This window comes from Pelodiscus sinensis, chromosome 32 (assembly GCF_052426305.1).
Source record: "Pelodiscus sinensis isolate ZL-2025 chromosome 32, ASM5242630v1, whole genome shotgun sequence".
Classification (NCBI taxonomy): domain Eukaryota; kingdom Metazoa; phylum Chordata; order Testudines; family Trionychidae; genus Pelodiscus; species Pelodiscus sinensis.
In genome coordinates, this window is record NC_143083.1 from 12,796,541 (window position 1) to 12,823,993 (window position 27,453).

The following is a 27,453-nucleotide window of genomic DNA, read 5'->3' on the forward strand; positions in this document are numbered from 1 at the left end:
TTTGTTTTTTTTTATTGAAAGCCAAGCCATTAACTCTACATCATTGAGAAGGGTTAACAAAAAAAGTGAATCTCACACATTAAAACGGCAAGATGTTGGTATCCTGGCAGGGGAGAAGGGGCAAACAACAAACAAGGGGGGGGAGGATCGATCGTACAGTTTGAGATGCTCTGACAGGATACCATGCAGCTTTATTTTCATCCACAAAACCCTGTGGCAAGGCCACTGGTTCTGATCAGTCTGTGATAAAAAGCTGGGGGGCAGCCGGGTTTGTTTACAGCCAGAGGAGAATTGCTTTGCAGCCGTATGTCACAGACCAATATAAATTCATTGTCCTTTAGTAACTGGGGTTTGGAGGCCTGGCTCTCTACCACCCACATCCACAGAAAGGATCCAGGGGCCTCTTGTTTTGCTGAAGGTTGTATGTGAATTTAGTGTTCAGGAAAGTGAGGGACTGATGGAACTAGCATTGGGCAGGTTTTCCCAGCTGGCCTCAATCCCACACAATGCCGCCTCGTGCATTGCTCCAGACTGTGTCTTGCACCAAACAGAGAGAAAACAAAGAGGCACCAGTTTTGCACTTTTACCTGGAGGCCAGACTCCTCCCACTTGTGACTTAATACAGGTTTGAAGTCAGATCGTCAGGGGAACAGGCTAATCAACTACCTGATACTCACCTTTTGGGGGTAAGGGGCCTGTCTCATACATTTTTAACAAAGCTACAGCCATGGCAGCATATCTGAAGAGTGGATGCAAAAAATACAAGCAATGTATTTCTTGGCAAGTAACATGGCACTGCGCAATAAACAAATGGAGTCCCTGAACTATTCCCACTAATATCTTTGGCGCTACTCTTCTGTGCAAGAGGGCACCATATACAAACCCCCATTCTCACCTGCTCTGGTCTCCTTTTTGAATACCATCCCAGGCCTTTGTTACGAAGCAGTTGTCATGGCACTCAAATGTGCAGTGAGTGGGCTTCAAGGCCTTTGTTCTGGGCGAAGGATGTCATCGTGACTAATCGATTTTACAAAATTTGCGGGAAAAAAAAAGATGACGCAGTTCTGTAACATTTCACAGTAAAATTACAATGGTTTTGAAAATACTTTGTCCTGAAAACACTATCAGTAGTAAGGTCGTCTCGGATTGTTCTGCAGAAAAGGGGACAACAACAGAAGATTAATTAAGATTGCAACTTGAACAGAGCATGTGAGCTTACTACTAATCGGAGGACTCCACTGAAATAGGTTTCAAGAGTCAACATCAGAAGTTTCCTCTGGAAAATTGCAAATGGAATGCAATACTATGTGCATTGGCCAGGTGGGCGTCATGCAGAGTCTGGTGCAAACTGCTACGCTTTTTTTGCCGGGAGAAGAATGACTATCAACATAAAACATGCTGGGATTCAAGGACAACCCATCGGCTTCTTTTGTATGCAGCGTTTATCCTGGACACATTCAGCTTCCAGCTAAATGCAGGAACTTTTGTGTTGAAAAATAAAGGCAAGGAGAGCTTTCTATCAGGGGGGTTGTGTTATTCATGATTTGATTCGACACAAGAACAGAATCAGAAAGGAAATCTCCCAGGGTGATCTGATAGGGAACAGTGACAGGGAAATGACGCTTATTTGCTCTATTAAAATGGAACAGAACTCGTGGGGATATTTAGGAATATCCTCAGATAAAAAGGTACAAATGTAAGTGCTTTATGAACACCGAGTCTCACGTTCGACGCACCCTCTCCTGAGGCAAAGGGGTAGGTTAGACTCAGCATCTTTCACAGGTAGGGAAACAAATCCAGGCAGGTGATTTGCTCAAGGTTGCAGAGCTGGGGATATACTCTTGGGACATGGTTCTCCATGGCTCCGCCCCTTGTGTGGTCATTTACATCAATACTGTGCCATTTGGTAATGGTTTCACACCACTTTATTCTGTGTAAATGGTGGCACAATAGGCAGGACAAAGGAGAACGAAGTCCAGGAGTCCCTGTGCTGAGTGAACATTACCCAGTGTTCGAGAAGCACTTTGAAGACACAGGGCCATACCATGTCCCTTTATTTCTACACAAGGCAAGATGTGCCATAAGGGTCAAGTATTTTTGAGCACTAATAGACTCTTTCTCCTTACAAGATACGGGAAGAGACACAACTGAAGCGTCAGGAGTCATCTCACCAAAGGGTTGGGTCGGAACCTGTAGGCCAACATCATTCTTTTACGGAATGCCTCATACTCGTCATCCTCCTTTGACAGCTCTGCGGGACGATCGATCCCAAATCCAGCGCCATCCACTGCAGTGGTACCCCTGTTTAAAAACAAACAAACCAACCCCCTCCCTGTTAGGTAGATGTTAACAGATAATCACCTTCCTGCTAATCCAAAGAACCTCATAGGATCTGCTCCCTCAAACAAGGGCAGAGAGACCAAGACCTAGGGGCTACTTTTGCTTATTTCATAGAGGGATAAGGGATCTTTCAGAAAAGGCTTTAATTTCCGCAAGATCAGCGTCTAGACTGGCGCTTTTTTCCGACAAAGCTCCATGCCAAAAAAAAGAGGCAGCCATTTTTATGCTAATGAAGCAGGGGGAGATTTAAATCCCCGCCTCATTAGCAATTGCGATGTGTCTAATTTACATCCCTTTTACGAAAAAGGGATGTAGTCTAGATGTAGCCATGGAGACGAGCGTAGCTGATTTGGACCTAAGAGCAGCACAGTGCTGTTACAACATGGCAAACCCCACCACTGGGTGGAAATATCGCACAAAGCAGTAGTGAGAGGAGCAGCAGAGTAAATACATGCATAATCAACCCTTTGTTTAACTAGAGCTGTTCCAGGGATAACTCTCAATGTTTTGGGGTCCTCCCTAGTGAAGAATCCCTTAACCTGCTGACTAGTCTCTGGCAGTCAATGTGACCAAATACAATGATCTGGAGCTAGGATATTGAGAAAGGGAGTCTTATTTAAGAAGGTGCCTACCTCATACCCCCAAAACGGAGTTACTGGAAGATAAAAACCAGTACAGGTTGAACCTCTCTAGTCCAGCAACATCCATAGTCTGGCATGATTTTAGTTAGCCGGGTGTCCACTTATTGGTGTAGTCAAGTTTCCCACAGTCCTATAAAGTCTGTTTACAGCCACCAGTCCTGGCTCTTAGTGCTCTGTGTTGTTATGTAGATCTAATTTAACCCTAAAAGTCTTCTAAGAGCCCAGTAAACAATGGAAGCATTGGGAATGCTGCTAGACAATACTGATCTCCCATGGTTTGGCAAATTCTCTGGGTCGGCGCCAGTGAGGTACTGGGGTTGCTGGACCAGAGAGGTTCAACTTGTAGTGTTCCCTGTGTATCAGACAGCTCCCCCGCCTTTCCAGGTCACAAGCATCAGAGATGGCAGAGCCTAGTACATCAAATCTTGTCCAGAACTGCACAGTGCAGGATTGTTCCCTGCAGCGTATTTGGGAAAGGCGCAGTAGAAGCTTCATTATTCTGTATACAATAATCTCTCCCCATAGCTCTCGGTTTAAGTGGGTCACCACTTCAGAGAGATGTTCCTGAGAGAAAGGAGCTGAAGTGCTTTGTAGAGACACTTCATCTGTGTTTTCCACTACATATGCACAACTGTAGTTTATAAAGGACCCACTGGATGGGAAACAGTCCTAATTGCTTTCATCAACAATATTTAGGTTCCCTATAGGCCAACATACACCACAAACAGCTGGTCATTCTGATCCATTTTGGATGCAATTACTCTTTATTATCCTGAAAACACTTGAGTGAGGAAACAGACTGCTGTCCATAAGGACGGCATGCACACGCACAGCTTTCTGCTTGTACGGACATGGCTTTCAAAAGCAGTTGGAGCAGTACCATCTACTGGCAACCGCTTTCCGTGCACAGCACACCAGAAACCCATAAGTCTGCCTCAGTCCTCCAGCTGCATAAGGCATGTGCTGGGTATTTGATCACATATAGCACTTTACAAACATTGATCAATCTTCACAGAGCTCCTGTGAGGCAAGTAAGCACTACCCCCCATTTTAAAGATGGGGAAACTGAGGAACAGAGCCTCCATCTCAAAAGGATGGCAGCGTGAGAGTCAAGGTTAGAATTTAGACGCTCCAGGCCAATGCTCAGATCATCTATCCTGTGTAGAGTCATAAACCTAGAACTGGAACCAAAAAACTCTTCAGGTTATTTTTATTACAAAAGGTCCCCTATGCACCCGCAAAATAATGAACTCCAGCCACATTCGTTCCAGCTACGTCCAGCAAACTAGGATGGGAGCATCAACACCTACCCGACAGAAAAGGACAACCAATAGAAGGAAAAGCACATCACTTTGCTTACTTGCTGACAGGATTTTTAATGCCCTGTCCGTCGGAGCCAAGCCCATCACCCTCCTTCCAACCCATCTTCATCAGCATTTGGTAGCCTATATTCTCCACAGTCAGTTTGAATTCCTTGTACTCAGAATAATCTGGTTCGCGACCTTCCTGCAGGGTGACAAAAGGCAACATGAGTTACACTGCATTACTCCACTGGAGGAGGGAAGCAGGGAAAGCACCAGGTCATGGAGATTAGGGATGTTATAGTGTAGTTGATTAAGCAATAAGCAAAAGCAAAAGCTTATCGGTTAATGCTATAGGGCATTTCCTCTCCCCTCCCCCCAGTAAATTTTTAGCAGGCTGGCCAGCAGCTCAGCTCAGTTTGTGCCAAGACCGGGAGCTCAGACCCTCCTCTCCCCCAGACTCCAGCCCCAACGGGGACTGCTGTCACCTTGCATTGCTGCCTCTTTATTAGAGGCAGCAGCGCGGGGCGATAGGCAGCCGGTCCGCGAAGGGAGCTGATTTTTAAACTGGCTCCCCTCACGGATCAGCTCCCACCTGGCACCCCAAGCTGCTGCCTCTATTACAGGAGTGGCAGGGGGATCCTCAGGAGTGGGGCCGGAGTGCACTGGCTGCCGGCCCTGGCCCTGGGGACTATAGAATAATTGAGTAACCGATAAGAATTCACGAGGTTAATTGATTATTCAATTAACCAACATTTAACATCCCTAGTGAAGATTAGCAGGGGCCTAGCAAGCAGTCAGGAACAGTTAATAACTTCAACAAAACTTCTTGGGATTGCATTGCTAGTCCACCACAGGGGAGGAAATGGGTTAGCAGGATAGCACAGCAGAGCCACCCAGAGTCCAAAATGTAATCTGCAAGGTGCAGGGACTGCAACTGGGAGATTAAATGGAGAAATATTAGGCTTTTGGATTTAAAGCTGCTTACTGGACTGGCTCCAAAGATGGCTCTTAGGAGATATCCAGGGAACTACAGGCCCTATCTCTTGTGCTGGCTACAAAGGAACACTACAAAGGATGCCAGCTGCAAGCTGTACCACTAAGAGCTGGCAGGAGCCAAGGGCTCTGCACAGGCTTGTCAGAGGTTTCACACTTCGGCTTTATTACATTTGCCTGGATAAAAATTCCAGTTTGCCCTACCTGGTATTAACAATTGCTTATCCCGCTCTGAAATGGGAACTGCAGACCTGTTGGCAAAGTCTGAAAGCTTTGTCTGTTGCAGTGTAACATCACCGTGTGCCCCGCACGCCTTGCTGACAGGCTGCTCAGTCACTCAGGCTTCCAGTGAATCACAACAGATCAGCTCCCCACCTTTGACAGTGACAAGTTCCCTGGGGAATGGAGGGCCCCCCCCTCCCCTTCAGCTCCGGCGGTGGAAGAACACCAGCATGGCACAGCTGTGCTCAGTCAGGGCACCGGCTCTGTCCTAAGGCTAATACCGAGAGGTTCAGCACAAGTGCAGACAAAGTGTAGGAGTCTTATGGGCCTAACATACTAAAAAACGCAACCCCCCCCCCCAAAAAACAAACACAAAAAAACACCTCAGACCTCTCTTGCAAGGCTGTGCTAGTTCATCTCTCAGAGCTGCAGGCAGCCTATTCTGGTAAATGACTGAGTTCTTCCCTCAGCACTACCAGGTAGGTCAGATTTTTGCTGGTGAGTTCCAGGAAACCGTCACTCATTTCACCTTTAGTGCCTTGAATGTCTCCATGAATTTCTCCAGCTCATCAGGTGGCAGGAAGTCTCCGATGAAATGCTTCCCTCTGCCCATCTGAGTCAGCTGCTCGGCCCATTCTGCTCAAGACATGGAGGGGAGGGGGGGAAAAAAACAACACACAGTAATTAATTTAAAGAGTTGCTTTTATAGCATCTTTTACCTCAGGATCTCAAAGTGCTTTACAAAGCGTTAAGCCTCATAACCCCATGTAATGTGGGTGTTATTTCCATTCTATGGATGGGGCCACTGAAGCACCAAAAAGTTACATGACTTGCCCAAGGGCACCCTGAGAGTCAGTGGCAGACCTGGGAACCTCTTGACTCCAACTCCTAGCTCTTTCCACAAGACCTCAGACTCCATTCTATGGCGGTCTCAGCACAGCAGCAGAATAAGACAAAATCCAGTGCTGAGACTTTCCCACACACCTCGTGTCTTGTCCATTTCCATGCGCCGAAGCTGATGTTCCCATGTCCCCAGTTCATTGTCTACCTCCTCATCACTGTCGTAGTCGTGCTGATGCTGCTGAACTGCCTTTTCCCACATCACCTGCATTTCCTGCATTGCTCGCTTGTGTTTCATGATCATGTCGTACATCTGCTGCATCTAGGGAAGCAAAACAGTAGCCTGCTAAGGGAGGCAGCTATTCTGTAGGCAGCAGAGTGTACCCAAGGAGGTCCCTTAATTCTACAACATAGCTAGGGGCCTATCAAATTCATGGCCCATTTTGGTCAATTTCCCGATCATGGGATTTAAAAAATAGTAAATGTCATGATTTCAGCTATTGAAATATGAAATTTCACAAGGCTGTAATTGTAGGGGTCCTGACCCAAAAGGAGGTAGTTTTTTTGGGGGGGAGGGGGAAGGATTGCAAGATTACCGTCTTTTAGCGAATATACCCTGCACCCGAATATACCCCGCGGTTTTTGCAGTTTGAGTAAAAAAACTCTTGTATACCCCGCACACGAGTACAAGCCGCAGGGTATACAAGACTTTTTTTCAAACTGTTTGTGGGACGGGGGGCTTCTACAGGTCTGGGGAGAGGGGGAGAACTAGCCACCCTCCGGGAGGGGGAGCACTCACCCCCTGGGTCCCGTGCGGCCACACAACCTCCAGGCGGGGGAATGAGAGTGCTCCCTCACCCCTTCCTGCAGCTGCGCAGCCGCCAGCCTCCGGGTGGGGGAGCGCTCATTCCTAAGTTCCTGCGCAGCCGCAGGATGGGGAAGGAGGAGCGTACCTGCGCTGGAACCGGGAGATGAGCGCTCCCCCGCCCGGAGGCTGGCGGCTGTGCAGAGGGGGAGTGCTCACCACCAGGTGAATAAAAAAAAAAAATATATATATATATACCCCACACCCGAGTATACCCCGCAGGGGGGTGCGGGGTTTGTAAAAACAAATATAACCCGTGGGTTATATTCGCTAAAATACGGTACTGTAAGGAGGTGGGAGGTTTTGGTACTACTAGCATTACTTCCGCACTGCTCCTGGCAGCATGCTGCCTTCAGAGCTGGGCACTTGGCTAACAGGCACAGCTCTGAAAGCAGGGCAGAAGAAAGGTAACCCTGTGATCCCCTCCCACTTCTGTTTAGATCAGGACTCCCAATCTGAGAAACTCTACAGTCTCTTCTGTGAAATCAGTGTGGGACAGGGTGAAAACCCACAAATATCAGATCTCAGGGTCTGTTTTTCACGGCTATGCATTTCGTAGGGCCCAAAATATAGCATGTGGTTGCCTTATCTAGGAGACAGAAATGCCAGCCAAGAAGACCACAAATTCCAGCAGGCAATGCTGAATCAAACAGTCTATTGTTTCATTGGTCAAATAGGAGCATCACCTGCTGGCACCTTTGAGAGCTGCACCCACATATTAACAATACAGACAGCTGCCAGGTGATCCTTTTGATGTGGTTTATAGTTTAAATGCAGCCCTCAGGATCCCCACAGTGGCCAGTTATGATCCTCTGATTTACAGAAACACAAATTTCAGCAGGGAAGAGAAGTGACACCACAAGCTGCACAGACTAGGGATGTTAGAGTTTAAGTGGTTAACCAACAAGCTGATGCTTTTCGCTTAAACTCTGCCCAGCAGCCAGCTCTGCGGGAGAGTGGAGCCAACAGGGGCAGCTGCCCTGCTCGGGGAAGCTGGCTGTAGAGCCCACAGTGAAGCCGCCTCCCTGGGAGCAGGGATAGCAGCCCTGCTACTTGGAGGTTTCACTGCGGGTTCTGCAGAATGAAGCTTATTTAAGCTTTATACTGAAGAGCTTAGTGGTTAGTTACCCCGTTACCTTTTTAACTGAGGTTTTACAGCCCTAGTACGGTCAGTGGGCTTTAGAGGGAAGAAGAATCAAGTCCCATATGGACAGCATGTGAGAGGAAAGATGAGCTCACAGGCAGAACATTTTTTTGTTTAGTGGGGAGATGGCTTGGCTGGATTTTGCTCAATTCCCTCTATGTTCTGTATACATTTCTGCTGACCAAAGCAAGATCTGATACTTAAGAATCCAATATGAATCTAAGAGGGTTTGTCTGTTCAACCCCTGGGGAAATCTCCGTTGTCTACCTCCACCCATGTTTCTTCCCTTAGCCCAACCACGTTGCAATGCAATGTATTGGAGCACAAATTAGCTTACAAATCATTTCATCACATTACCTCCTGCTGCTCCTTCAGCTGTTTCTTCTGGGCATCAGAGAGCTCAGTCACACCCACAAGTCCAACCGGTTTCCCTTTCTCATAACCAAGACCCTTGAGGTCCTGAACTGAAATAAGCAGAGGTTAAAGGTTTTCAAAAAACTGAGCCAGCTGTTCAGGACAACAGAACCATATCTCAACAGCCTGTTTCACAACTCTAACACTAAGGTGCTAAGCTGCAGAAAAACTCCCAGTAGAACTTACAGACTCCCAGAAGAAAGACTCATTAGAGCCATACTCCACATCCTGGCCAACTCAGACCTGGTCCCTACATTGCTTTTCTCTAGGGCTTTGTTCTTCTCTAGTCTCAGATATTCCCCAGCTTCCCTCAGGAAACCATTCCAGTCTTGGAGGCCACACTGGTAGGAAGTCTATCCTCCAGGCAGTCTACAATTACCCTCCCTTAATTTAGGCTGATTTCTTCTCACTAAGTTCCTTTACAAATCTCAATACCACGAAGAAACTGGTATTCAAGGGCTGACAGTTTTGATGGGCCCCTAGGGAAGGTGTTGGGGGAAAGGGAGGCCAGCTCTGCACACCTGGAAGGGGCGGGGTGTTGGGCAGAAGGGGCACAGCCAGACTTGAGCACTGCCTGGAGTGCTTCTCAGAGTGCACTCTTCACCCGTCCCCGTCCCCCCCAGCACTTAGCATCACCTGCAGCATGCCACATGGTGACCCAGCGGCAATTTAAAGGGCTCAGGGCTCCAGCCACTGCTGCAGTACTAGTGGCTGAGAGCCCCGGGGCCCCTTTATACCACTGGACCCCAGGGCAACTGCCTCCTTTGGTATTTAATTATACAGCACTAAGTGCCCAAGAGATTTTGGCCTATCAGTGTATTACTCATCTCATCTCTGCAGTAACTGTACTGTGTTTACTATGGGTATGTCTACACTGCATGCTTATTTTGAAATAAGCTATTTCGGAATAGCTTGTTTTGAAATAGCCCGTCTACACTGCAGGGAAGCCTCAAAATTAACCTAAGGCAGGCTTCCCTAATGTAGACATGCTACCTTGATTTAGAGACCCAGGAGACACTGGGGAGGAATAACTTAAGAGTGTCCCTGGTGAGGGGATATTTCGAAATAGCAGCAGTGGAGCATCTACACACGCCTTATTTCGATATAGCTATTTTGGAATAGACGTTATTCCTCGTAGACTGAGATTCACAGGAGTCAGAATAAGCCGTCCATTTTTTCGAAATAATTGAGCAGTGTAGATGCACCCATATATGTGAATAGCCACCTATCATTCAGAATGATAAATGATCACACTTCTTTTGGAAATTTACCACTCACTATCACGTATTTACTCTCTCAGCTACAGAAGGGAGGGGGCTACCAAAGACATCAGACCGCCTGCCTTCAAAGAGGAGACATTTAAAATTTCAACTTGATATTTCCATTGGTGTATCCGGGTTCGGCTACACTAGCTCCTGTTTTGGAACGCTTTTCCCTGACGTCGTATTGGAAAGGCCCTACAATTAGGTTTTAAGCTCAGCAGGGCAGGGCGAAGTGGATTCTGAATGGCTATGCAGTGCTATGCACTCACAGGAGCATTTTACAATTGCATCGTCTCCTCGCTTTAAGAAAATATTTCTGCAGCAATAAAAAACCCAAACATTCCTGATGCGGTGAAGTTGAGATTTACAATGAACAGCAGCTTGCAAGACTAGTCCATTTCTAACTAACGGGGCTGGCAGCTCCCATCTGAAACATCTAAAAGTTGCCATTAAAATATTTAACGGATTAAAAAAAAAGCCCCTCACACAAAGCCTGCACTTGAAAGTACATTATGTTTTTGCAATGCAGAGGGGAGGATTATATCCTAGTGGCTGCAAGAACCTCAGTTTTAATGTGAGCCCAGGGTATGGCTAAATGATGCTTCATTAATTATTCACTAGCAATTAATTATGAAGCCTGATAATAATAGGATCATTGTTCATGACACCAAATGTCTGTGCAGATGGTAATTAGGTCCCAAGGGTCATTTCTCTCCAATTCCCTCACTCAGGGCAACTGAGCAAAGCGCTTGGCTCCTTTCCCCATACGCTTTCTGCCAAGCATGTCAGGATCTGGAAAGTGGCTTTCTTAGCTGCTGCCTCCAAACAAAAGCAGAAAGCAGTCCCGCACATGCTCATATGGCTGAGAGTACTGGGATACACACATAATCAGTCTACAACCTATGTCTATGGAGCTCAGCAGAGAGATAGCAAGAGATTTTCTGAGAGAGTCAGAGATACACTTGCTGATGCCAGGCCCTGAGAAGTGCACAGTATGCCCTCAGTTCCCAGTGAAATAATACAAAACAAAAAACCAGACATATAAAATTATTGGACAGAGGCAATGTTCCCATCCATGTGCAGAATAATTTTATGTGCACCAATATATGTACACCACCAACAGAAATCTAGCTGTGGGCCATCTGCTAATCAGCTGGGGGGCATTTGACTCGCTCCTCAGTGGCCGCACAAAAGCGCAGCTTACAAGGAACACTGGGCAGAGGTCCTGTAAATAGAACACCTGAGTCTTCTCTTCTGTACACTCAGTGAGAATGAGGAATAGTCACTGCCGGACGACTGGTGAGAGGAGAATCAGGCTCAAAATGTCACATGAGAGACTGGGACACATCTGTGGCAGCGCCAAACACAGGGTCAGCCCTGCTCTCAAGGAACTATGTGGCCAAAGAAAGACTTGCTGAAGAAATCTGTATAGTCTTCACGGGAAAGTCTGCAGTTCAAATACGATATTCCAGAATAGTTACTCCGAAATAGCTTATTTCGAAATAGCACGTCTACACTGCAGGGAAGCCTCAAAATTAGTCCAAGGCAGGTTTCCCTAATGTAGACGTGTTATCTCGATTTAGAGCCCCAGGAGACACTGGGAAGAAATAACTTAAGAGAGTCCCTGCTGAGGGGCTATTTCGAAATAGCAGCAGTGGAGCATCTACACACCCCTTATTTCAAAATAGCTATTTCAGAAGAGGCGTTATTCCTCAGAGAATGAGGTTTGCAGATTTTGGAATAAGCAGTCCGTTATTTCAAAATGGCTGTGTAGATACTCGCATTATCTCGAAATAACGGTACAGTGTAGACGCACCGAGAGACTATAGTGGGTGTTTAGCTCTGCGCACCCAGTCTAATTACCCCCCTCTTCCTAGTGCCAACTTCCCAACTTCCTTTCAAAGTTGACCAAAGGAAGAGAGTCTTTGCGGCAGGTGGGAAAACTGCTGTAGAACAAAGCCAAGCCAGTTGCCTGGGCAACTTGTGCAAAAAAAAGTCAGCACACTTACATAAAACCAGATCATGGCACTTGAATCATCCTGAGCACGCTAGTGCCATGCAAACAATGAGGAACTGCTCCTCAACCTGGGACAAAGAGCAGCATTCTTCCTAGGAAAAGCATGTCTTGCAAAAAACATTAGCTTTGGCTGCAGCAGGGTTAATGGTGCGATTTGTATTTGCAACATCTAGCAGAAGACTAGTGGAAAGTTTACCCCATCCCCATTTCTGATGAGGCCTCCTTCCTTTCACAACAAGTGCAATCACGCTCCAGCCAAAGAGCCATTAGCTACTTGACTTTTGGCTCAATATTCTGAAGAGAATACTAATTACAACTAAACAGAGCCACAGCAGTGCCCCACCCCAATCCAAAGTGATCAGGAATGCCCAGGCAACACTCAAATTCTCCTATAGTTCCAAAACTTTAGAATGGGGATGCTATTAATTGGCATTTTCAAGACACCACTCACTACAGTAAACATGCCACTAAATGTCTGAACATCCATATATGTAAAAAGAGCATTGTTTCCAGCCCAAAGGACCCAACTACACTCACCTCTCTACGTGATACTGATTTAAAACTGACAGAAAATGAATGAAAAATAATAAGCAGTCCTAGCCTAACTGTCCAATGCTCCAAATTGGCAACATTTACTAACAAGATGGGGCTGGAAGAGGCATGGAAAAGAACAATCCAAAGCACATTTTGTGGCTCTAACTCCAGCAGGGCCATGACTATAATTTGCTATTCTAGTCATCTGTCATGTTAAAGATGGGAATTCTAGAAGAGGATTATTCCATCTGAACCAATAATGCTCTGCAGGGAAAGTGTTTAGCAGAACCTTAACAATCCATTTCCGTTGACTAGCTGGTTGCTTGCTGTCCTTTTTTTAAACTTGACAGCACCCTGCGGAAAGTGAGCATGAACAGTTAGCATGCCACCTGTCCAATAAAGAGGGAGCTAACATGGAGGTCAAAGGAAAAAGCAAGTGGAGATTTTAGCAGGAAGACACAAAGGAATGTGTAGCTGTAAGACTCCATCAGAATCCAAGTGCAGCATAATATGTAAGGCAGGAATTCACTTTATGATGATAGCATCTAGCCTGGCTTTGGCTTATTAACTTTTTAAAAAAGTATTAAAATAAACTAAGGCATGAAAACCAATGTTCCCTCTAATTTTTTCATTTGTGTGAAATAAATTTTGTTGTGACACCAATGATATGCCGATGTGCACCACCAGTAGAAACATATGCTACCAGCTGTGAGTGTTCTTCTAATCAACTGACAGCATCTGAAACTCTCCAGGGTAGCCAGCCTAAAGCAGAGTTTACAGGGAACACTGACAACCCATGTAGCTTGGCTTTTATACACCAGCCCTGCTGCAACTGTAAGAGCCATTACATTAATAATAATAATATGGAGATATGCCATCTCATAGAACTGGAAGGGACCTTGAGAGGTCATCAAGTCCAGTCCCCTGCCCTCACAGCAGGACCAAGTACCATCCCTGACAGATTTTCCCCAGACCTCTAAATGCCCCCTTCAAGGATTGAGCTCACAATCCTGGATTTAGCAGTCCAATGTTCAAGCCACTGAGCTATCCCTTCTTCCCAGTTCTTTCTGAAGGAAAGAACTCCAGAAATATAAAATGAGTGGAGATGTGGAGTGGAGTGAGATTTCTGTCTGTCTCTCTCCTTTTTTTTTTTTTTGGTAAGAGACTATAAGATCACACCAGTGATACATTTCTCCTGGTCTCTCCCTTCTTCTCCAGACACAGCTGGTTGAATCTCAAAGTTCCCATTTTGTAGGAAGTTTCAACATTTCAAGATTTGTTTTAATTTTAAACTGTATCAGTGCTAAAAACTCTCATTACATCACAAGCAGGAGACACGGATTTAGAAAAGATCTTTCAACAAGTGCTAAGCAGCAGCTGCCCTTTGTGATTTTAAAAATAAAATATTTAACTACTACTCAGGTCTTAAAATAATGTAAAAATAAAACACTCCATAAAATAAAGTTCTGAATGAAGTTTTCCAAAATGAAACATATTTTGGTTCAAAATATCCCCCATTCCCAGGAATTTTTTGTTGAAATCAACATTTCCCCCCAATTTAGATTTCAATGGAAACAATATTTTTCATCAAAACATTTTGATGAAGAACACCTGACCACCTCTATTCCTGAAGCCATCAGCTGACATCACAATGCATCCAATGTTATTAATGACGAGGCAAAAATAGGAAACAGTCGGTTTTGCTTGTATCCTTAAGCATAGCGATTCTCAATGAGGGGTATATACATTCCTGGGGGCTTCCAGAGGTCTTCCAATAGTACATCAACTCATCTAGATATTTGCCTTGTTTTACAACAGGCTACATAAAAAGCATTATTGAAGTTAGTACAATCTAAGACAATGATGTGTTTACACTGCTCTGAATACTGTACACTAAAACTCAAGTACAGTATTTATGTGCCAATTGATTTATTTCATAATTATATGATAAAATAAGAAAGTCAACAATTTTTCAGTAATATGGTGTGGCACTTCTGTATTTGTAGGCATGATTTTGTAAGTTTCAGTGAGATGAAACATGGGGGTGCACAAGACTCTTGAGGGGGGTCAGTAGTCTGGAAGAATGAAAGCAGCTGCCTTAGCACTATGAAAAACACACGTTTAAAAAACAAAAATAGTTCAGTAGCACCTTAAAGACTAACAAAACATGTAGATGGTATCACGAGCTTTCGTGGGCAAAACCCACTTCTTCAGATAGTTACTCTTCTGACCCATCACGTTCAGAGAGAGAATAGAAGAACTGCCTAAAGTTACTGCCATAAAGCATGAACTCTGCTTATTCTCTAACATTTGTTTTCTGACCGTCTCTATTCCTGATGGGAAATAGCCCTAAATAGGAGGGAGGCTGGGGCTATAATGAGCTACAGCTCAGCAGAGTTTTAAAGATAGCTGGAAAATGATAAGATTCCAATCCCCAGTGTCAGTGAGATAAGGAGGCTTATCTGAATTTGCACATGGGAGAGTCAGCTGCTAAACGGAACTAAGAGATAGAAGGTTGCTGACTGGGGAGATTACAGCAAGAGATAGAATTGTAGGGTATCCTGTTTACCAAGCCAACTGAGTTAGGAGAGACCCCAAGTTGGGGGTGGAGGGGAATCCTATCAACCCCAAATACAGACCTGACAAAGGGGAGGGAGAAGAGTTCAGCTCCTGTTGGGCAAGCTCTGGTGGAGGCAAGTCAACCTTTTCCTCTTCCGGCCCCCATCTGCTCTTCCTCTTCTTTTTAGGAGCAGCTGCAGCCGGCTGTTTAGAGGCAGCTGGAGTGGATGACGATGGTGTGGCCTCAGTAACGCTCTTGTGTTTCAGATTGGTTTCTGGCACAAAAGGCATCCCTATGGAGCTGGTCTTGGCCTTACGGAACTCCTCCAGCTTCTGCCGGTAATATTTGTAGCCTTTGCTGTTTGGCTCATATAAAAACCTAGAGTTTAAAAAAAAAAAAGTGTGTGCGCAACTTCATTTCAGCAACAGGTCTAAACATTGACTGGCCAGGAACTCTCCTTCCCACATGTGCTTCGAAATACCTCCCCCCTCCTCTAAACCCACATCCTCCACTTCATCCCTGGACACTTCTCTCCCCTCTGCTGCCTCATCACCTGCGATGCAAGTTAGATCCTGAGCCCCTTGGGACAGGGACTTTTCCTCCTGTTTGTAAATGCACCATGGCTAATGGTTACAGTACCACAGAAATACAGAGAAGTACCAAGGTGGTTGCTCTGGTTAGATATCTGAAGCTTTTATAAGTTCACGTCATCTGTGGAAACAAAAAGTCCTCCCTAGCCCACATCACTACTCCATAAGGCCTGTTCCAGTTCAGAAGACACACTTCTTCACCTTACTAAAGAGAAACAGACTACCAGTTAGAGCACACTCCCACTCAAGTACTCAGATCACCAGACAACATCATAAGAACCACCTTATGATCTCCACCCCACACAAAAGAGTTCATTGCCACAGGTTGTAACCTCGTGCAAAAATAATGTCTTCCCCTTTTGAGGGGAGGGAAAATCCTATTTCAATCTCTGCCAGAGGACTATGAAGAGTCTGCAATCTAACAGCCACACAGATTAGACACACACAGATTTGTCACAAATCCATCCACCGCTTCCCCCAACCTCTTTTCAATTTACACAGTTTTAACATAAAACCCTGACTCCCTTCAAAACCTCCCCATCCCTCACTCTTCAGAGGATCAGTTTGCTATTGATCCTCCCTCTCATCAGGAGACGGTTGTGTTTTGGCAGTTCAATTGTAGGTCCTTTCCACGCTATAACTGTGTGATTCTACACAAGCACATACACACTTGTATCTCTGCTTTATTAAAATTCACTGAAGTGCAATCTTGCACTCCCTAACTCGGCCAAAGCTTAAGTGGGCATTGTTTCAGGTAGAGAGTGGAGTGCAGGATTGGACCCCTCATGACCAATACATGAAATAACTCGATGGAAGAGAAGACGTTAAATTCCACTCAGCAGGCCCAGATGGGATTCTCAGCAGGGCTTTAAGGGAGTTAAATGACAAAGCAGCCCTAGTATGATTGTCTGATATGCTATTCAACACCTGGGATGGGTTCCCAGAGGGCGGCCTGGCAGCGAGTAGAATGCCAAGATTTCAAGTGGGAACAGGCTAATTAAACTGGGGAGTCTAGCTTCACTCCCAGGGAACACACCGTAACCCTTTGTAGTGGCAGAAACAATCAGCTGCTTGAGTTACAAGAAAAGCTAGGCAGTTTTAAAGGGGAGCGGAGGGAACTTTAAGGAATGGGGCCTATCAGATACACTGATGAAAAAATTTCGAAAGAGGGGCCCTTCCGGGAATTGAGTTAAGGTGCCCTACAAAGCGGCAGTGAATATCAGCACCAGACGGCGGTCATGGTGAAAGGGAGCTGAAAGGAAAGGTGTAAAGGATTAGCGTCGATACTGGCGCATCGCCATGGAAGGGAGGAAGCAAACACACAGTTAGGGAAGTCAGAAGTAACCCAACGCCTGCCTGTCTGTTTAGAGCATTTTCTGCTCGGAAGTGACAGCCTTGGGTTGGGATTTGGGTTCTAGGATTGGTCTGCTATAGGAAACTCCTGTAGCAGGAAATAAGTAGAATGACAGTGTAGCAAGATGAGGGCCTAAAACATAAGCCCATGTAGCACAGGTCTAGTTTGAGGCCTAGCCAACAATGGACAAAACATGGCTAACAAAGCAAAGATAAGCTCTGAGCAAGAGGCAGGCCCCAGCTCACAGAACTTGGCACTAACAGGGCTGAGAGTGCAAAACACTAACTGGTAATAGGCCCAGGTGTAGAACTGTCATTGGTACTGGTCATAAGTGGAAAGCACATAATATTACTAGCTCATTAAAAAAGACCTTGGTACCCACTCCTCAAGATGCAGACTCAAGTTCAGGAAAGGGTCTAAAAGGACACATGATGGATAGAGATGATCTAATCAAACCACGAGGTACAGGGTGATGGGTGGTACCTAAGTAGTGTCAGAGAGTGGTAACCTGACAACATCAGAGGTTACCAGATACGTGAGAGCGAGGTGTGACTTGCTGTACCTGTATATAAGGTGGTGTCATGGGAAGACAGTCTTTGAATGACCTAGCGGGCAGCGGGACCTCCCACTGATCAAGTCATTCCATTTTGGCAAGTACATAAAGGTAGTGGTTCAGTAGAGTCTACTGACAACTATGACTGTACTTCGCTCTACAATAAACCTGGCCTGGCACCTTCGATCCTTATCTGGTTTGTGGTCTTTGGGGGCTCTCTTGGGGTCTGCTGTGGAGAATAAATGCACTAGTCTCCATGGCACACATCGCCGAGCACACATGCAAGCAGCCTTCTGGTTATCATCAGAGCCAGACACCTGGGAGGATGCCTTGGCAGTAAATCCTGACCAGCCCTCTCTGAAGAGCTTCAGACAGCTGCGTTGCACTCCAAGCACTGGAAAAGGGGCGATCTACCCAGAACAAAGCAGTGTCCATTATTTTAAATTATTTCTAGTATGTTTTAGGTGCTCCTATAATGTGCTGAACAAATGCAGAAAGAAGATACTGCCAACAGCTAACATTTACAATCCTGCAGCACGGTTCTCCATGCAGAGCGTATTCTGAACCAACGCGGAGTTCCCTGGAGGATCAAGGCCAATGACAACAAAACACAGACTAACGGGAGTGAAAAGGGATACAACATACACAAAGTAATCAGGTGAGGCCAACACCTGGCTCCATTTCTATATTATTTAATATAAAAAAAGATAAAATAATAAATATGGATTCGTTTGCAGCAGGCACTGAAGGAGCCGTCGGACTAAGGCGAACGAGCAGAGGGTAACATACTGAGGAAGTGTCCATGCACAGAGGGAAACATGAAACAGAAGCACAAGTGAATGCACAAGTGAATGTAGAAGTGAATGCACAAGGCGAAGCACTGTCTGGCAAAGTGGAAACAGCAAAAAGCAAAGATCATATTTCAAGACAATTAAACCCCATTAACATGCAGAAAGGTGACGGTAAGTGGCTGCAGCAGGGATTGGGAAGTAGAACTCCGGGGCTCTCTACCCTCCTTTACAATATAATCATTCCTCTGTTTGCATTCTAAATTTTCTCACAGAGGTTTGTCCCCAGTCAGCCCTGCCAAACAAACCAAACCAAACCCCACGCAAAGCCAGCTGCAGGCTTCTTCCTGTACCTGAAAGCATGGTTCTCCCGATTGTTCTGCAAGGCGATAGCTTCCACCTCTGGACCCCCGTCTGCTATGAACCTGGCCAGCTTCTCCGCAAAGTTCTTGGTCTCTTCATCCTCTGGGGGTGAAACTTTAAGCAGGCTGTCAATACTGGGCCCAACTCACACACCCAACAGTCAAAAGCCTATCTGTTTTACGAACCCCAAGAGTGGAATAAGGGCAAGAGGAGGGTTTATTTTTAAGAACAACATACAGAAACACAGTCAAAAAGGTCAAGAGTTCATATCACTGGGTAAGCGGAGAAGTATCAGCTAGCATGGAGGCTCTGTATTCAGGGGAATGGCCGGGACTTTCATGCTCCGATTTTCTGTATGCCACGGGGTAGGTAGAAATATGGTAATATACAAGGCAGCTTTCCCCTTCCAAACACCCATATTTGTCTCCCACACCTAGGAGGCAGCTAGCTTCATCCTCCTGTACTGGGGATTTGCCCATAGCAGAAAGCTAGCTGCACTGTGGTTCTCTCGAGTTAAGGGCCCCACTCTGAAGTCACGGATTGCAGCCCTCAGAGAAGAGGGTGGCAGGTCAGCAATGGAGAGAGAATGGTTTGTGTTACTCTCCTCATGCTTCTGCGGGCCAGTCGGGGCACAGGGGAAAGCAGTGCTCCACACAGCCTTGCCCCCACTCTTACCTGGAGGAGGGAGCTACTGTAGTCCAGTGGTACAGAGAAAGCTCTGACCGAGAATATGGTCAAAGCAAGTCCCCTTTATAAACAATCAAACATTTTATTTACATACAACTGCCTCACGTGGTACGTTCCATCTTCAGAGCACAATGGCCACATGGTTTAATGGTTACAGCACAGGAGTAAGTGTCCAGGTGACCTGACTTGCTGTTGGGGCATGGGCACATTGTAACATTTCCTTGCATCAATATCCCATCCGCAAAGTGCGGACAATACAACTTAGCTATTAGGGTGCTGCAAGGATTCATTAATTGATGTTTTCAAAGTGCCATGGTCCTAAAAAACTCTATACAAATCATTGCTACTGTGTAAGTGTTAACTCATGTATCTTCAACACTCTGCACTGGTAACAGAATTAATCCCTTTTTTTACAGCTGAAGAAATGGAGACAAGAGGTTAAGTGCTTTGCCATGGCCACGCAGGAATTCTGTGCCTGAGGCTGGATTAAAAGCAAGATGTTCTTGATCCTGAAGTTATACTTGGCTCACCACACCTCTCCTCCCTCACAAAAGATTTAACATTTTGCATTTCACTGCTCAGGACATTAATTCTTTGGCAGATCATCTGCTCCGGCTGCTTTTCCGCTTAAAGCCACAATTCCCAGTTTGTAAGAGCCCATCTGTTGGCTATGGAATTATGCTGCAAGCAGAACATAATGGTTTTCAATGGGGAATAAAAGCAGCAGAAACAGGGGAACAAATATCAAAGAAACTCAGACCTGGTTTCCATTTTGACCCACGTAGAGTGGAATTACAAAGCAAACAAGAGTACCTGAGAAGCAAGACAAGTTCTAAATCTATTGTTTTTCAGAGTTGGAATGTCATTTTCAGGACGAAACAATGCAGAATCATCCTCTAGCTCACTTTCTTGAAGATGTTTGGGAAACAGTAGGAGACTCTTCCTCCACAGGAAGCAATCCTGCAAGCTCTCAGCGTGTTGGACCGTGTGCTCATTTCAGTGGGACTTTCATGCATGGAGATCTCATAAGAACAGGCTTGCTTATGGACTCAGGAAATGAGTCTAGTGGCATCAGAAATGCCATATGACTCCCTTTGTGACAGCTTTATTTATAGCCAGCAAGAGACCAACAGCAAGACTAAAGTTGCTGCATATTCCACTTGGATCGTTTCTTAAAGTGTCTAACAAGTAGTTAGAGAGAGAACTGACCAAGACTTTACGATCTTCATTGCATCACTGACAGGTTGCGCTCCAGAGCCCCTCATTTACCTTTCTGACAAGAGGTTGTCTGTGAAGTCTGATTCTCTTTTTTCACCTCTGCTATTTTCTTTCTGTAGTAGAGGAATTCCCTGCTGTTCTTATCATGTAAAAATCTGGAGTGGTCGGAAAGAGAAAAAAGCAAATAAAGCATGCTTTGACCTGTTAATGTTTCTATTAGCGCAAAAAACTAGACAACAGTCATAAAATAAACTAGTCTGAAAAATACCATAAATTATACAATTTTTAAATTGTATCACCTATAACATGGCTCAGTGTTTTTTTTTGTAAGGGTATGCACTGTTATGACGTACCATCACCTTTTCTCGGGAGTACTTGCTTTTCTCCAGCAAAGCCCCCAGCTGGCCCAGGGAGCACTTACGCTCGGGACACGTGGCAATTAAAGGGCCTGCAACCCATTTTGGCCCCAACCTTTTTTTTCCCCCTCAACAAGTTTTCCACAACCCTTTTTTATTGGGGGGGGGAGGGGGGCGGGAGGAGGCTCGGCAACCCTAGTACCAGCACCTTTCTTGTTTACAAAAAAAGCCCTGCCATGGTTCAAAACAAGGGGTCCTGGACTCCAGCAGGGGCTGCAAGCAGCTTTCAGGAAAATCCACCAAGAAGAGCCAGTGTTAGACTCACTGGGCCAGGCTAGAAATGCTAAGCCCCACAGCATGGTGCCGAAGTCCAGGGCTCTGAGCCCTGCCAGCCAGGGATGAAGTCAAAGCCTGAGCAATGTTACTTTGTGTGTGTGGTGATGGGGGGCGGGGGGGGGCGGCGGCACCCAGGCAATTGACCAACTTACTATGCCTAATGCCGGCCCGGGCTTTTGTATGCAGAAAACCAGTTATCGGGGCACACGTGTGCTGTGGAGTTCCTATAGCATGCTGCGGGGAGGGGGTCCTTGGAAAGAGGAGGTTGAGTACCCCTGGCATGTAACACTTTATACCCATAAATGGCACAGCATTCTAAGAAGGTAAGTGATATTGGCCCCATTTTTCAATGAAAGAGAGGAGAGAACCTGTCACTTCCTGATTCCCAGCCCGGTACTCTTATCCATTAGACCAGAAAAGCACTGAATCGGGTCAGGTTCTCCTAACTGGTACAGATTTGCTATGTGTCCTCCAGAATGCCATCTCCTCTCAATACCTCGGTTTCCCCAGGTCAATAACACTCAGCTACCTCAAAGGAAATAGCAAAGACACAACTGACTGGCGTTTGTGAAATGCTTTGAAATCTGTGGGGATAGGATTTCCAGAGGCAGAATATTTTTATGGTTCTTTGTGAGAACATCTCAAGGAAGTGATAAAGATCCAGCCTCCCAGAAGTTGACTAAGCCCCCACTCTATGCATGCAGGTCCTGAGTTCTTCACACAGATACTATATGCTGCATTAGCAAATGAAGGGACCCCTAAACTTACGAAAATGCTGGATTATCCTTGTAGTCTTCCATAGCGAGCTTTTCTAATTCTGGTCCCCCTTCGGCTACGAACCTAGCCAGCTTTTCCACCACTTTCCGGGTCTCTGCATCCTCTGGGGGTAAAACTTTAAGCAGGCTGTCAGTACTGGGGTTCAACTCACACACCCAAGAGGCACATTACTTCTAAGAACCACAGCGGTAGACAAGAGTGGGATGGGGATGAGGAGAAAAAGGATGAAATGGGGAGCCAGTCTTCCACAGCTGTACAAGTTACAAATATGAGTTACTCTCAGACTTTACCCTCCCGGTGGGAAGGAATGATCTGACTAGAACCTTTTCTGAGAGAAAAATATAAGATCTGGTTTCCCCTAAATTTAGGGTTCAATTGCAATTTGTGATGTAATTAGCAACTAACAAGTCTAACACACAAAGGGATGGGGACAATGTGGCTGTTTTTAAAAAGAATGTATTGTACACGAAGGATCGTGGATTTCAGCTCCTGAGAGTCACTCTTTATCCACATACCAGACACAGTCTGGGCAGTGGGAGCGTATGCTTCCTCACGCTGCACCTGCCAGCATGCCTTACTCTTACCCAGGAGGGACCACTACCAGAAGGGAGTGAAGTTACCCTTTGGCTTCTCTACCGAGACTGCCAACAAGGGACCAATTCATCTCAAGTGTCAAAGGAAGCCCAAGCGAGGACACATGTTCATTGGCAACTAGACAGAGACCAAACAAATTCCAGATAGGCCAATGAACTGCTACAGACAGTAACAGACATGTTAGCACTGACCTAGACTAGATATGACCCAAAGACTAAAAACCAAAAGGCTCCATATCCTAGTACCAATCCCATTAGTCAATCGGTCACCAACATTTGTTTTCCGGTTGTTGTATGGCTGTTTAATACTGTCTTGGTTTTTACCCGGTTATGTGCAGGTCTTCCTGAGATTTTGCTAAAGTTTCTGCTGAAATAGCAAAAAGGCTGATCTCGTATAGCAAGCAGCCTTTTAAATGCATCTTGAAGATCATGTCACAATGTATTTGATCACATGACATGAAGCCCCTCCCTACTCCTCAGGGTATTTTGTAATGGTGAAGACTGTTGGTTTGCTAGCCTGGTAGATGAGAGTCCTCTATCCACAGCACAGGCAACGGTAGGAGGAGCTTCCCCCACACTGGCTAACCATTATGTATCAGCCCCAAACTGGAGGAAGGATGAGGGGGCCATTCACTCTCTATGGTCCAGCAATTCAATCCTCAGCCCCCGCCATGAAGCTGGCTACAAGGGGGCCAATCAATGCCAATTCTAGTGTTTATATTTTTCAGTGCAGACATCTGCTCACTGGAATCTGGGCTGAGAGCTACCAAATCAAAGCCCATAAGAAATCATCAAGCAATAATTCTTTCCCATAAGAAAGACTAAGTAGACGACCGAGGAAGCACAAAAACAAGCTCCATTTCCCATCTACGCCCTTACTGATAACCTGCCTGAATCTACATGCAAAATAAATAAGAGGTGAACTTCAGTTTAATAAGACACAACTTACTTTTGATTTCCAACCACTGTTCATAATCCTCCTCATCATCATCATCTGGCGACTGAAACACACTTAGGCGGTTAGCAACTGGCATCTGTTTGGAATGGGAGTAATTCTTCACTTGGTTCAACATGCTGCTCGTGGCCAAGCTGTGACGTTTCCCGATGAGGATGGGTTTCTTGCCAGTGCTTGAGGAAGAGGTGTTTGCAGAAATGTTGGCAGAACTTGGAGAAGCTTCTTAGAAAAGAAGAAAGGAAAAAAATCTGTATCCATAAACAAAAGATCTTTGTTTATCCACATAGCAGGTAAAACAATGGTAGCAATGCAACCTTCCATACCACATTCAACCTTACCAAGTCATTTTAATCTCAGTTTAGAGGGACCACTTCTATTGATTTCTTTAAATACTGAAATGTTAGCAGTTTGCACTAACATCTGACTCTTTAATGTAACTACTCCTTTATAGCAGCAACCATGCTGCTTGTGTTATGAAGGAGAAGGAGGCCCTTCTGTTGCTCAAGAGTCAACTTACCAGTACTTGATTTTTCTTTCTGCAGCTTAAGAAACTGCTGGAGAAAGCTGCCATCATTGGCAAACTTGTTGGAAACAGAGGCTTCATTTTCACCACTTTCATCTCTAAATAGAAAAAAAGAAGAGATTAGATGCTTAATGTCCTTCTTTGTAGCTCAGAACGAAATAAAGTGGCAGTAATTGCTAATCTCTCAAGGTGGAAATAGGCTACAGGCAGTCCCCAGGTTACATGGATCCGACTTACATCAGATCCCTACTTACAAACGGGGTGAGGCAACCCCGCACTAGCTGCTTCCCCCCAGCAGACCAGGGAGACGCAAAGCTAGCGCCCCTCCCCAGCAGACTAGGGAGACACGGAGCAGCTTTTCTCAGCAGACACCTCAGCTTGAGAATAAAGGACTGAGGGAAGTGAGGTGTGGGAGAATAAAACTGAGCTCTGGAGAAATGTTTGGCTAGAGTTTCCCCTACAATATGTACCAGTTCCGACTTACATACAAATTCAACTTAAGAACAAACCTACAGTCCCTATCTTGTACGTAACCCGGGGACTGCCTGTACTTGTTTTAGGAATAAACAATACTTCCTGATCTCACAGCAGTCTCAAAACATTAGGTACTAATTAATGTTAGGTATTAGTCATCCTACTTAACAGATTGGAACAGGAAGTTGACAAGTCATTTATTCTAAATTTTCTAAAGCTCCACAGCCACAGAATGTGCTTATTATGAAGTAATCTGTACACCTCATCTAGTTCACTCCCCAATCTACTAAAACAAGGTTGCTACTAGCAGTTTCTGTATCATTTCCCTGAGCAGCATGGGAAAACACTAGTTAAGAGAACTACACTAACCAAACCAAGCTAGAGACTACCACCATAGTAGTTACCATAACAAAGTTTACACAAGTATCAGGCAGAAAGCCCAAGGGAAAACACTAGAATTCTGCTAGCAATAATCGTGTTTAATGGTTGTTGCTACCTGTTCAGCAATGGACAATACTTTAGAAAGGAGAGAAGATACTGAAAACTGCCTAGCACAAGATGATGTTTAATTGTTCTAATTTTAAAAAATCACAATCATGTATGCAGTGGTTTCTGAAACAAAATTAAAGTGATAAATCCCCATGATTCATACATACTCATAAAAGCGAGGGGGGTGTTGGCTGACTAGGTGATTCTGTTTTGCTTGCTGCTCCATTTTGGCCTCAATTTCTTTCTTCTTTTGTGCTATCAGTTCCTCTTGATGAAGAATATTCATGTTCATCTTCACAGATTTAGATGGTGTAACACCAAACCATCGGCTCGCTTTTCCTGGAGAAGCAAAGTGGGATCAAAATTAACAGTCTTCTCTTCCCTTTGTGACATCTAGGAAATTATTAGAGTACTTATAAAGGGAGCCATGTATGGATACAAAACTGGTATCTACATCTGTAAAAAATGATCAGATGCAGATACTCAGGGATTCATAGCAGATATCTGCAAACTTGCAGGGTTTTAGATACACAATTTGTATCTGAATCCATATCTGCAAAAACAACTCACAGATATCCATAGATGTGGATACCTACTGATCTAAAGGGGTTCACAGATTTGCAGGGTTCTACTTGTAACTGGAGGGCCAGGTGAGAGAAAGCAAAGAAGCCATGTTCCACTCTATTGTTTACTTTTAGATCATCTGAGCAGGGGGCATTTGGTAAGTCCTTTAATTACTATCACAGAGTGCTTCTGCAGGTAAAACTTAGTTCTACCTAACAACACTGCCCAGGGCTGTGAAAAAATTCACATCCTGTAGAACATAAGAACGGCCGTACTGGGTCAGACCAAAGGTCCATCTAGCCCAGTAGCCTGTCTGCCCACAGTGGACAGCACCAGGTGCCCCAGAGAGGGTGGACCAAAGACAATGATCAAGCAATTTGTCTCCTGCCATCTCTCTCCAGCCTCTGACAAATAGAGGCCAGGGACACCATTTCAATCCCCTTGCTAATAGCCTTTTATGGACCTAACCTCCATGAAATTATCTAGCTTCTCTGTAAACTCTGTTATAGTCCTAGCCTTCACAGCCTCCTCTGGCAAGGAGTTCCACAGGTTGACTACACGCTGTGTGAAGAAGAACTTTCTTTTATTAGTTTTAAACCTGCTACCCATTAACTTCATTTGGTGTCCTCTAGTTCTTCTATTATGGGAACGAACAAATAACTTTTCTTTATTCGCCCTCTCCACACCACTCATGATTTTATAGACCTCTATCCTATCCCCCCTCAGTCTCCTCTTTTCTAAACTGAAAAGTCCCAGTCGCTTTAACCTCTCCTCATCTGGGACCCGTTCCAAACCCCTCATCATTTTAGTTGCCCTTTTCTGAACCCTTTCCAAGGCCAAAATATCTTTTTGGAGGTGAGAGAACATAGTCAAGGCAACCTAATGCCCCACTGGGAGATGCAACCAGGTGACCAGAAGAACTATTCCATCCACCTAGCGCCTGCCTTTTCGGAGATGAACTGACCACGCGCCTGGAGAAAGCCCTTCCCCCGCTGTGTGCGTGAGCCTACACGGCGCGCAGGGACGCCTGGAGTGGCGGGGGGGGGGGGGGCTGATCTACCGGGGGGGGGTCACTCCTAGGGCTGGGCTAGGAGGCACCCAGCACCCCCCCCCCCCGCACCTCCAGCCCCTCCCCCCCACGGCTGAGAGGCCGGGTCTGCGGGGGCGGCTCCTGCGCTCGAGCCCGGAGGGCGGGGAGTGACGCGCCTGAGGGGGCGTGGCCCGAGAGGGGCCCCAGAGAAGGGGGCGACGGGAGCCCGGTGGCGGAGGCCGAAGCGGTACCTGGAGCATCCCGAGAGTTGTCCATTTTGCTATCCCTATCCCATAATGCAGCGCGGCTACCTGGGCTTATGGGTCGGGAAGGGGGCGGGGCTACCGCGCCGCGAAGGCGCCTGGGAGTTGTAGTCCGACATGCCGGAGGGGCGAGGCGGGGAATTCGGAAGGCTTCCAGGCCACTTCGCTTCGGGGTGTGGCCCAAGATGTCACCCGTCGACCCCACGGCCGGATTCGCTTCCCTCTCCCCGCCCCCTCCGCCGCGGGCAGGGCTGAAGAGAGGGACTACGACTCCCAGGAGACGGCGCGTGGGCAGTCCCGTGTGGCGCGCGGCGCTCTCGCGCGATTTCCTCCGGCCTTCAACCGGGCAGGGGGAAGCGGAAGAGGAGCGAAGAACAACATTTCCCATGAGGCTGTGGGCGGGG

General features: G+C 45.9%; 1 protein-coding gene across 3 annotated transcripts; it reads right to left on the minus strand.

Moving 5' to 3' along the window:
* Positions 1-27,233, minus strand: SUGP1 (SURP and G-patch domain containing 1). Of its 3 annotated transcripts, none has more exons than XM_075902821.2 (14): positions 27,038-27,233; positions 25,360-25,531; positions 24,224-24,327; positions 23,701-23,925; positions 22,150-22,273; positions 20,741-20,844; positions 18,775-18,898; positions 15,216-15,514; positions 8,707-8,813; positions 6,485-6,662; positions 6,030-6,136; positions 4,342-4,487; positions 2,172-2,301; positions 1-1,151 (listed from the first exon to the last, which is right to left on the minus strand). In XM_075902821.2, exons 1-14 carry the CDS (start codon positions 27,060-27,062, stop codon positions 1,125-1,127), a joined length of 1,872 nt encoding a protein of 623 aa, XP_075758936.2. In that variant the 5' UTR covers positions 27,063-27,233; the 3' UTR covers positions 1-1,124. The 3 variants fall into 3 exon arrangements, with proteins under 3 accessions (XP_075758936.2, XP_075758937.2, XP_075758935.2); XM_075902822.2 differs by having other exon boundaries at positions 18,775-18,886; positions 23,701-23,928; XM_075902820.2 differs by having other exon boundaries at positions 23,701-23,928; positions 27,038-27,230.
* Between the last annotated feature and the right edge of the window lie 220 nt (positions 27,234-27,453).

What these genes read in the sequence shown, in the direction of transcription:
- SUGP1 (XM_075902820.2), bottom strand. Translation starts at nt 27,062, where the DNA reads ATGGACAACTCTCGGGATGCTCCAG. An exon ending in CAACTCTCGGGATGCTCCAG is followed by an intron (nt 25,532 to 27,037) that starts GTACCGCTTCGG and finishes TTGCTTCTCCAG; the next exon opens with GAAAAGCGAGCCGATGGTTT. An exon ending in AAGGATAATCCAGCATTTTC is followed by an intron (nt 20,845 to 22,149) that starts GTAAGTTTAGGG and finishes CGACCACTCCAG; the next exon opens with ATTTTTACATGATAAGAACA.